We start from the raw sequence: 12,286 nt of genomic DNA on the forward strand, positions 1-12,286 counted from the left end.
GCCCGTCTTCATGTTCAAGAGAAGCTATAGCCTATATGAGATGATTAGATGCTAAAATGCTAAAGAGCTGGAAAGGAATGCAAGTGATCACGAGGGGCAAAGATCAGTTCTTTAATCTTGAATAAAAGCAAAGACCGGTGTTTCATGACATTGTTTTGTCTCAAATGGTCTTTGTAGTATGGATATAAAATTTTTATTTCGATTTGTATACAATTATAATTTTGTATGCATCGGGGGGCGTATGCGAAAAAGGTGTATTATTATTTTTATTGAATACGAGAGGGGAATAGATTTTTATTTCGGTTTATATATAATTATAATTTTGTATACGTCAGGGAGCTTATGTGAAAAAGTGTATTATTATTTTTGTGCAACGGGGACTCGCTGCGAGTTATTCCCGCAGCAGCGGGCAGCGGCCCCGGGTCTTCTCTTATTACCAAACCCACCACTCCACACGGAGTCGTCCGCTACCATCCCCTCCGTGCTGCGGGTTTCTAAAATCTCTCTCCGCCGGCGATGGCTCTCGCGATAAATCCCTCCTCCATAACCTACCGGAGCTCGCTTGGCCGTGCCTTCTCCTCCTCCTCCTCCCCCAAATCCACCCCTCTCGTGATCGGCGGCTTCTTGATCCTCCTCCTGGTAAGCGTTCCATCTCTACCCTACCCCACCCCACCCCGATCTTCTTTACCGCCTCCAGCCTTTCGTCTGAAATCCTTCTGTATCACGTCCGCTTCGGGGGAAAAAAAAAAGAAAACAGAATTGGAGTCTTTACTCGGGATGTTTCTTTCTTTCTTTGTTCCCCGCGGTCAAGAACGATGAAGATTAGGTTCCGTCTGGGGTAATCGCCCCGGTAGTTTGAGATTTTGTCGTAATCGCTACTACTCCATATATGCGCGCTTGTTATGCGAAGCGTTAGACTGTTTGTCCTCATTGATGTTGTTCAGTTCCTAACAATCGCGGCGGAGGTGGATGCGGCGGAGGTGGGGATTCGCAAAAGTGGGAAATCGTCGGTCTTTTCGTTGTTCAACCTTAAAGGGAAGAGTAAATTCTGGAGCGAAGATGTGATTCGTGGTGGTAAGATGCTGTACATCTTCTCCCTTTCATCAAAGAACAAAACGAGGGAAGATCCTTTTTTTGATAAACAGAGAAGGCATGCTTTAGATCCTCATATTCTTCTGTCTTACTCTCGAAAAACCCTGGCCCCCACAAAACTCTGACATGACATGAAAACAGTTTTTTTTTTTCCTGAGAAATCGCAAGATTACGCTCCTCCTGAAGTAGTATCTTGCCCCTTTTAGTTGAACAGTTAATCATGTTGTTTCTGCTGGATGACATGCTATAACGTTTTCAGATTTTGATGATTTGGAAAGTTCAGTATCTTCTGACTTGGCGAAAATGGCCGTGTTCAACTACACAAAGGCAGGTAATTACTTCCCATAGTGTGTCAAGGTTTACTTATTCTGAAGTATCGGATGATGTGCATGCATGCCAAGTTTGCAAAGATTCAATTTTGTTTTTTCTCCCCTTTTGAATGGCATCAAGAACATATAAGAATTGAAGTGCGAGAGTCAAAACTATATAGCTCATAAGAAACAAGTATCATAATGGAACGCCTGCTCATAACTAAAATTTGTCGGGTTTCAGAAGCAACCCCACCTCACTCCCCCTTCAAAGCTACCATCACCATACTCCACCCATGTTCTTCTCGGAAATGGAGTCTCACTCTTCAGTTTATTCCTGAAGATTGTATTGCTTCCTTTCTTCTGCACCTTCCGCTACACCACATTTGGTCTCAGTTCCCTTTCATCTCGTCATCTCTTCACATTTACCACAGACAGCACTTCATAATTTGTTCCAATGACATCACATGCAGAAACTATTTCCAGGATAAACTTTAGAATGACCCTTTAAACAGTCAAGCATAGCGCAAAATTCTTCATTATAAAATTTAAGTAGAATAACTAGATATTTCTTGGAATCTGATCACGAATTCCATTTTGTTGGAAATTCTATGTTTTTGGTCAAAGTATTAATCATTTAAGTACTTCAAATGCTGATCAGTGGTCATAGCGCCGGGAAGGCATTTATGGAAAAAAGTGAACATAAGACATTCTTTCACCTGAATCTTATAATCAAGCCTTGGGAATTGCAATTATAACCATAGTGGTAAAGGAGGTTAAGAAATGTTTGATAGGACGTATGGGTACAATGATAGCCTATAGGTCGTGGACAAAATGGTCTCCATTAGGACCATAAAAATAGCGAAATAGAATCAATCTACGTTCTACAATTCAAAATAAAAACTTAATTAAATTTGATTCATATAAAAAAGAAAAAGACCAATTCATTCATTACATGAAACAAAATTACTATGCAGTGGTGGTGGACTCATTGATGAGTCAAAAAGAAAAATTTAAAAAACACTATAGATATGATATTTTATCACATAACTGTATGAATTATGGGAATAGGAAGGACTCATATATTTATGCATGAACATTACAAGTAAAAGGAGACCAAGAAATTCCATACATTCTATACACTGAAACCCGAATCATTTTATGTATTGTTAAGTATGGCTATTAATAATTATCTAGAAATGGAATTATTGCTATACATAAAAAAATGGATAGTTATTTGTTGAATATATAGAAGGGCATTTACTTTTCACTTTTTAGCAGGGGGACATTGCACTCATGAGATGGTCTATAGGTTGGTCATCATCATTGAGTGATCACATCAAATATCATATAAGTGATGTGAGAAGTCTGGAGTTTTCTTTAAAAAATGAGATTCAAATGCTCCCTTGATTTTTTGTCAATGAATGATTAGGTTAAATGTCATAATATAAGTGGTGTGAGAAGTATGAACTTCGATTGAAAGGGCAAGTTTGTATTTGGTGGAAGATGGGTGAAGATTGACACCAAAGTAATGGTGAAAACTGTTCAGTTTTGAGATGCAATGAAGTATAAGTTACAGTGAAAACACCTTCCATGCTCCACAACATATGAGCAAATGTTAACTAAATTAAGCCAATTTCTTAGCGACAGTTAATACACTGAATGTGGAAAGTGTTGTAGATGATGATGATGATCAAATTTGACCAACACGCTATTTCACCATGGTCGTTAGCCCAAAATTTATTTTAAGTTGGTTCAGTCAGACTATTGTGGATCAAAATTACTTAGGAACTTCAGTTTTATTTTTTCAATTGAGGAATCTGACTTCAAGGAAGCATGAAAACAGCAGAATGGAGAGAAGCGAGGATAAAAAGAAAGGGAGAGGGAATATGGTAGCAAGATATGATGTTTATGTGGATCTGGGTCCACATCATTATGATGATATGTTTAATTATAAACCAGATGCTAGATATTCTAACTAGTGTTTGAAACTTAATGAATGTCGATACCAAGCTGTCTTGTATGTTCAAATCTGTAACCACCATCACCATTTGTTCATATTTTTATATTGTACTCTGTATGCAGACCAGAACTTACACACTGATCTATATCTCCAGCTAAATTTGCATCAATTATGTGCTTTATATTCACATCCAAACATGTATGATTTTAAAACTGGATTGAATTAAGCAATTCTATTTATACCCTACTTGTGCATCGAACTTGAGAAATATCATTTACCCCTGAATTAGGTGATAACTTTCTTATTGGTCTATTGACAATTGTAAGATGAGATATTCTGTCTTATCTTCAGCATCGATCTCCTTTTCTAATGTTGTCTGACCTCTGATCCTGTCACTTGATAAAAGAAAAAGAAAAGGACTGTGTGCTAAAAAAGTGGAAGGCATGTGTGCCTTACACCAGAGAGGTGCATAAACTGGTTCACTGTTTTCCAGGACTTGTTATGCATGCTAGGTGGTAGATAGATATGATCAGTTACCATAGTTTACACTCTGATTTGGATTTTTGTTATACTGCAAACATCCATAGAAACTGCTTTATGTTGGACTGCTTATATTTCATAGACAAAGTTTCATTGTAGAATCTCTTTTATATGACATGGCGATTGCATTTAGAGAAAACTAGTATCGCCATTTTGGTTCAGAACCAAAGTTTTGTGATCTGTGCTTATGTTTTATTTTCTCTGGTAATATGTCCAGGTAATATTGCAAATTATTTGAAGGTTTCAGAGGTTGATTCTATATATCTCCCTGTCCCAGTGAACTTCATCTTCATAGGATTTGAAGGAAAAGGGAACCATGGTACATGTATTTTGTCTATTTATATGTACTGATATCAAATGGATGTTTTTTTCCAATTTTTTATGTATATGATGACTGTTCTTAGAGTTTAAGCTGGGATCTGAGGAACTTGAGCGGTGGTTCACCAAGATTGACCACATTTTTGAACATACACGAGTCCCTCCAATTGGGGAGGTTCTTACACCATTTTACAAGATCAGCATTGAGAAAGTTCAACGCCATCATCTTCCTCTCATCGGTCACATAAACTACAAGTGATTATTCTTTGACCTCTCGCTCTTCAGTTGCAGAATACCATGGCTTATTCAGTTATTTGATATCAAGAATTTTCATTCCGTTTTTTTTTTTTGGGCCTCTTGGTCAGTTATCAGGCAGATAGTTGCCCTTTTCTAAATTTATTATGGTGTTCCATTGTGAATGCAGCTTTTCTGTGCATGCTATACATATGGGAGAAAAAGTTACTTCTGTTTTCGAGTATGCCATAAAAGCTCTATCGCGTAAAGAAGATATTTCAGATTCCAGGTAATGTATGTAAATATAAATTTGAACATGGGTGGCCTGCATTTCTGAATTTCATCTGTCTAGTAATTTGACCAAGTCTGAACATGCATTCATATTTGCTATAGAACTTGTTGATGCCATATGGCAATAATTCATTAATACGGGCACAAATAATTTGGACCAAGTGACAATAACTTCGCATGCTCACGCACGTGGGGGGGGGGGGGGGGGGGAGTGGTATTAGTATCCATATATGACTTAAATATAGACTTAATCCTGTATTCATGATGTGATCACATCGGTCCTTCAAATTCTTCTTGATTTGATCATGTGCACTGCATATGCTAGGTATTAGCACAAATAGCCTGAGGTGATTAGAACACTGGAGTATCCTGACTTCCTACAAGAAATGTTTTAGATATTATACCTTACTTCACTGTGCATCTAAATGATGACTCTATGTGCTGTTAATACTTTGATACCATTAGTTTTAAAATCTTATATAATGATCTGGATATCAAAATTCAGATCAAAGTGATGCTGAGCTACCTGTATCTTGTCCTTGGATCAGGATCTATTAGGATCATGTGACTTACAGCTGTATTATGGATTACACAATCTCTTAGATCATAAGATAAGACCTGATCATGTCACGGACATATTAAATCACAAGGAAGTCTGCTCTTTTTGTTATTTATTTGACTTATATTACTTGCTTCACCAACATGACTTCAGCATGTAAGTTAGCAAGCTTGTTTGATATTTTTTACTTCTAAGAACTAAAGAGAGATTTTGGAATTCATGAGTTAAAAGCAAGAGGCAAGTTTACAACCATGTGTTAAATCTTTTTCTTTTTTTCTGTTGTTTCATGAATATTCCACCTAAAAGGATAATTGATTTGATAGGTAATATAGTGTTATAATAAATAATTGGACATGATATTGCTACAGTAGATATGCCTTATATGGGCTTATGATTGGTGGAAACTAGACTTCGTATAAGTATGAACTATTTTTTTTTATAATTGACTCATTTTTCTTAAGTTTCACATTTCTTTTATGCTTTCAATTTCTTAATCACTTTTAATTTAGGATTTGCAATTTGATCTGTGATCTGATCCAATCTAACCCATCTACAGTTTACAAGTCAGTGCCAAACAACTTTGCTTGGCAAATTCATGTGACTCCAAATTTTGGCTGAAAGTTGATTCTCTGGATGCCATGGCATTTGTGGATCTCAAATTTTTAGTTAGTGCAAATCTGTTTTTTTGCTGCTGTCATGGTTAATCATTGATGCTTTGAGGTTTGCATACATATGAACTTCTGATATTGATGTATGAAGTTCTGATATCAATGTCATAATTTGCCTGTGTATGTATATTATTTTTATCCTCTCATTGCATTTTGTATGCTTGATGCCTATGTGCAACACTCTTCAGTTCTTTTAGTGCAACTTTGGAGCTCTGCTAAACTTCTTTGTTTCACAAAATTCAGGTTGTAGATCATGATTTGCTGGTTTATGGTTGCACCTAATTCTTCATTTATCCATTTTCTTTTTCTCTCTTGTTTCCCCTCAGGGAGGATGAAGAAGTTCTTTGGCAAGTTGACATCGATAGGATGGAGTATCTTTTTTCAACTCTCATTGAATACCTTAAGATTGAGGATGCGTACAACATTTTTGTTCTCAATCCAAAGCATAATGATAAAAGGGTTCACTATGGTTATCGGTGAGTGTTTGTAAGGCATTTTCTATTTATTTGTTTATTAGGTGATGCACGTTGTCATGCTGTATTTAACTGTTGTAAGGTTCTATTGAAACAGACATCCCTCTGCAATAAGGTATCAACTCGTAGTCATTAGTTGCGGCACAGCCTGCAACAAGACTTGAAAATGAAATATCTTCTTCATAATGTCTCTGTAACTTTTGGCGAAGACAGGAATTGCCTGTCTGTAGTTCAAACATAAAGCTTGACTCCTTGGAGAATTGACAGGCCCTAGTCATCTATATAGCATACCTTCTCTTCAGTTGATTTGTATCTGAATGTTGTGATTGGGAATTTCTTATTCTTATGTTACAAAGTCTACATCAAAGCTTATGTTGTTTCTGACCTACACATTGATGTACACTGCATTCATCATTGATGTACGCTGCATTCATTATCTGAAATTGAAAGTGCTTTTGCACTTAACATGGTCTTCCTATTCTCTAATCAAGTGAGCGCTCGGATGAAATTGTTAGGAACTTCCATGGAGTTAAAGCTCCTTGTAGAATCTAATGATCTTAATAATGGTATCTTAAAGCTTCTAATTTCATGTGAATCAATGAAGAGAAGTTTGGTTACGATATTTTGTTCTCTTCACATTATTTTTAGTCAAGGTCTCCAACAATTAGGCAGACAATCTTGTGGGCCTTTTAAAGTAGTAGTGTCAGTTGGGCAGAAATAATTCTAGAGTTTCTTTTTTGTTTTCAAGAAATGCTACAAACTGATTAAACTAAAAAAACTGTTAGAGCAATTTGAAAATATTTAATTTTTAGGTACAATGACTTCCTGATTTTGTTATGCATATTATTTTCTTATTCCCATTATGTCGAAAATCATTTGGAGCAAGGTTTGCCAAATTGGTACCGGAGGACGTACCGGCTGGAGAGTTGTTGCCGACATAGGGAGAGCTAGAGAGGGAGGGGAGAGGGACAAAAGGAAAGAGGAAAGAGGAAGAGAGAGAGGGGATTAAAGAAAGAAAGGAGGAAGAAGAAAATGCCTGACCTTGAGAGCTAGTTCATGAACTCTGAAGTAAGAAGTGGAGCAATGGCAGCGCTAAAGAGCAAAAGAAGGGGAAGAGGGAGGGGGGAGAGAGAGAAAGAGAGGGAGACGATGGGAGGGAGGGATCTGCCGGAACATGGGCGGGGGGATGAAAGCAAGCGGGCCATGGGTGGTTTAATAGCCGAATCGGCCCCATCTCATTTTAATAGCGTGAATTGTGCCGATCCTTGACCAGTCTGGTTTGGCATGCCCCGAACTGGCTGGTTCAACACATTTTGGCAAGCCATAGTTTGGAGTGAATTGTTTTTGAATTTCTTGCTTATTTTGGAATTTGGTTATGAAGAATAGGTTTCTTCTTGAAAAGGATCCTTGCAGAGGTAGCATTTTCTTTGCCTTGTGGTGGTTGTCATCTGTGTTGCCGAGGGTAAGGAGAAGTAATGTAGTAGCATGTGCAACACAAATTTATATTTACCCAAGCAATTCAAGATATAGGAGGTCAGTCAGAAATATAAGGATCGATGCAAATGGAGACTAGCATTAGTTATCTCATGCAGGAAATATAGATCCTTTATCTTTCTTTTTATTTAATACCTTTTAATAGATTCATAGGATCTCGATACCCGAGGTATTGACATAGGTAAGAGGATTGTTTTCCAAACTAGAATGTACCACCTCATACCAGGCGTACCGGTAGTAAATTGATACTCAGTATGGGGGGATATTATGTGTTGGTACCATGAACTACCTATACGAACACTGTACCAAATTGTGCCCGGTATGGGTACCAAAACTATTGTTGCAAACCTTGGGCAAGAGGCTATATCTGATTTTTTCTCAATTTTTTTCTGATCTTTTGTATTGGTTTTTGTATGCATTAATCTATATCTCCTTTCATGATCTTCAAATCTTATTAGGCAAGTTTTATTTTTTACCACTAGATTTTCTTTTGTTACTTTTCTGCTTTGATAGCTCATTCTTTTCCTGATTATCTGTCGATAATTCTATCTGTCAATAATGCAATGTCTAACTTTATATAACTTGAAGAGTCCTTTTGCTTTTTTACAGGAGAGGCTTGTCTGAGTCAGAGATCAGCTTTCTCAGGGAGGTACCACATTGTATTTTTAACTTCTTACATAGGCTCCAAGTATTGATAGTTCCTGATGAGTAGACTCGCCGATTCTTTTTGAGATATGCAGAACATGTGAATATTATATTTTTAGGACATTAGTGTTGACAATTTTTGCTCAATAGATTGGCATTGTTTTTTTAATGTATACAGAAAATATGAATTTTCACTCACTTATATACCACACTACCTGTGACAATTATTGTGTGCATCTCTTGTACGTTGATGACTGGCATTCTGTCTTCATCATAATATCTGCTACATGAACAGAACAATAACCACATATGAAAGTAGAAAACATACATCAAAGTACTCGATCAAGTTTAATTATATCTTATCCTGCTCGCCATCAGGCTAATAGTTTGCTGCAACAATTTGTTAAATGGCTATAGATCTTGTTTTCCTTCATTTTTTTAGAAATATTTATCATATGGTTTGAATTTTGAACTGTTATAATTTCTGAGCTGACCTCGCTGTTTCTTGGAATCATGAGTCTCTATGTACCAAGAAGTTTTGAAAGCTTCAAGAACAAAATAGTGTAGGTTTGAGTTGCCATATCCCTGCTTTTTAGCTAGCAAATAAAGATGCTCCTCTAAGAGCTAAATTAAGTACTCATAATTGAGAGCAATATAGAGAAATACGAGAAGTGGCAAGCTTGCCAATTGATAGTACATGAGAATGTAAGCTTGAATACTTTCTAGTTCCCACTACATAGCTTTGCTGTTCTTTTGGTGAATCTCGGGTCTTTTAAAGAACTAAGAGCAAGAAAGAAGAGATGAACATGAAGGAGCAAAGGAGCAGGGGAGAGGGAGAAATGAAGGTTTTAAGTTATGGCTAAGGCCACACCAAAATTGACCCCCTCTTTTGCATTTTGGTTAATCTTGGTCCAATTTCAGCTGAAACTGAGAGAAACCAGCCATAAATGCTTTTCCCCCTTCTATAAACTTTATTATTTTGTTTTCTGCCCTATGGGGATCATTTCTTTACGTATTTAAATACAAGCAAATTTTCGATGGTCTTTCTTTTTCTTCAGTTATAAGAATGGATAGATGATAAGCGTTAATGTTGATGGGTTGAGGATTTCATATAGGCACTTATGAGAGTATTTTTATAAAGACTATTATGATCAACTAAATATGTACATGCTAAATAGGAACTTGTATTTTTTCTTATAACATAAAGATACCATTCTGGATTTACATGCGTTTAATTAAATTGTCACTTATCCTCATAATAATGAGAAAGAAAAGCCCATGTTCAATATGTTAAAAAGTTGTCAAAAGTGATGAAAATATTTGAATCTCACTAGGCACTAACAAATTTCATAATGGATAAATATATTAATTTTTCTAACAACTAATCTTCTGAAAGTAAATGTGTACATGCATGTTCATATACTTGATTTTTTTGAATTTTATTTACATACTAACTTCAACCTAAAACTGTCTCAAAACTACACATGCAAAGAATCTATGTATCACAAGATGCTCTAAACTGTTGTGTGGTTGCTTTTATTGGCTTCTTTTATTTTCTTCTATTTTTTAAACATTTTGTTTTTGACTTTTTGATTAGAACTCCGTAACTTGGAGCTAAACTTCTAAAACTGCTGAAATTGAAACTCCAAAGACTCGCTGGGAACTGACAAGAATTTTTAAACCTGGAAGAAAAGAATTGGTTAGAAAAGCTGCACGACTCTATCTAGATTTGTTTTACTTGTTCATTTCTGAATATTTCAAGTGAATAATTTTTACACTTTCCATACATGTTATGAAATGTACTTTGTTCTACTGAATTTTGGAGGTCACCAAACACTGGAAGATGCTCTTTCATGAAATTACAGTCTCACCAGGAGTTAAGAGAGGCCTTTTTGGTGACATTGTTTAGTTATAAGTGGGAGGAAGTGATCAACGTGTGGGAAAGTGAACTGAAAACTGGTACAGCTTGGTGGTCTGGATACGTACATGGGTTTACTAAATCAAATAATAATGGGATTAATTTGAAAATCCAGGGTTTGGTGGGGTGGTTTGGAATATGTCTCTGGTTATTGATGGGAAACAAGCCACCACTGGTTATTTCTCTATAAGCTAGGGTTATGTTACATATACAAGTCTAAAGAGACTTTGAATTGTTGCTGATGCTAAGTTGATTAAGAAATGCTGGTCCAGATTATACTGTGGATGCTGGAGAGACTGTCTATCGTAGAGGTGAGGAAACTATGGTACCAGATGGTCTTGCAAAATAAGAAGCTGTTGAAAAATATGATACTGGATGGTCTTGTGAAATAAGAAGCTGCTGAAAAATAATTTATCTAGGTACAAAAAGATGGCTATTGACAACAAATTCTTGTGCATTGTTGAGGGTCTAACCTCAAGGGCCTTTTTTGGAACTCATTTGCAAAATTCTATTATACTATTTATGTTTCTCTTTTTCTTAATAAAACACATTATCTTTGCTCTACTTGTTTTGTAGTATAATAATTTTAGTTGAATTAAGTTGAGTTGTGGTTCTAAAGGTATCCAATGCAAGGTCCGCCGTACCGGTACCGGTCGGCGTACCGGTGGCCGGCCGGACCGGTACGGTACCGGTCCGGTCCGGTCCGTACCGGCCGGTACCGGTCCCGTACCGGCCGGTACCGGTCCCGTACCGGCCGGTACCGGTCCCGTACCGGCCGGTACTCGGTGGTTTCAAAAACCACAGCGCGCGGCGCTGTGGTTCTAAAAAAAAAAAAAATCATACCGGTGCGAACCGGCTGGTTCGCACCGGTACGAGGCCGGTACCGGCCGGTACGGGCGCCGAACCGGCCGGTACGCACCCGTACCGGCCGGTTCGGATAAAAAACCGGGAAATACCGGTTTTTTATCCGTTCCGGTACCGGTCCACGGCCGGACCGGTACGTACCGGCCCGTACCGGCCGGTACGGACCGGTACGGCATTCCATGATCCAATGTATTATTTACTCTTCTCTTAATTTATTTGCTATTCTTGATGATGGCTCGCATTTTTGAGATATTTTTTCCTCTTGCATAGACTTGAGAATGAAAAATTTAGACACATGATTAGTATGTTGAACAGATTGACTCAAGCATTTTGCAAGAAAATAATTTGCCCAAATAATTCATTTTTATTAGCTTTAACAGAAAAGTATTAGCTTTGTGTTGCTCTGCTTCTTTCATTCGGTTCATGATTCTTGATTTGTTTATCAGAATAAAACCCTGCAAGCCAAAGTTCTCCAATCAGAAAGTGTCACTGGAAATTCTCTTGGTAAGTACATTACTTTTATGTTGTTCTGGATGGAAAAATCATATAAAGCTGTTTATCTTGTTATTTACCTTGAGTTGCACTGGAATTTGAACCGAGAACTCCTGTCCATTCCCCATGAACCCAAGTGGCTTGCAAGCTTGTGGAAGATTACAATGAAAATGACATCTCAAACCAAAAATCCTGTGACGTGTGACAGACCTGAAACTGATCTACCCCCAGACCTCAGAAATGTGAATTCAAGCTTTTAAGACACCCAAGATTGAAAAAATTAACTCCAAAAGAAAAGACCAGAATATCTTCATCGCATGTAGGTGGGTGGCAAAATCTGACCTTCAAGAACCTGCCCGGAGAAATGGGTTTGGTGGTTCTTTCTAAAGTTGAGTCGGTCTGGTTCATCTGGAAATCAACCCGGTTA

General features: G+C 37.3%; 1 protein-coding gene across 1 annotated transcript in view; it reads left to right on the plus strand.

Moving 5' to 3' along the window:
* Positions 1-386: 386 nt before the first annotated feature.
* Positions 387-12,286, plus strand: part of LOC103712262 — a 29,613-nt gene continuing 17,713 nt past the window's right edge. The window contains exons 1-9 of the mRNA XM_039117584.1: positions 387-639; positions 945-1,074; positions 1,352-1,423; positions 4,121-4,222; positions 4,308-4,476; positions 4,646-4,744; positions 6,300-6,449; positions 8,550-8,589; positions 11,814-11,871. Of these exons, the coding sequence (XP_038973512.1) occupies positions 517-639; positions 945-1,074; positions 1,352-1,423; positions 4,121-4,222; positions 4,308-4,476; positions 4,646-4,744; positions 6,300-6,449; positions 8,550-8,589; positions 11,814-11,871 (943 nt within the window). The 5' untranslated portion in view covers positions 387-516. The remainder of the gene's footprint in view (positions 640-944; positions 1,075-1,351; positions 1,424-4,120; positions 4,223-4,307; positions 4,477-4,645; positions 4,745-6,299; positions 6,450-8,549; positions 8,590-11,813; positions 11,872-12,286) is intronic.

Source organism: Phoenix dactylifera, unplaced genomic scaffold, assembly GCF_009389715.1.
Source record: "Phoenix dactylifera cultivar Barhee BC4 unplaced genomic scaffold, palm_55x_up_171113_PBpolish2nd_filt_p 000243F, whole genome shotgun sequence".
Lineage (NCBI taxonomy): Eukaryota > Viridiplantae > Streptophyta > Magnoliopsida > Arecales > Arecaceae > Phoenix > Phoenix dactylifera.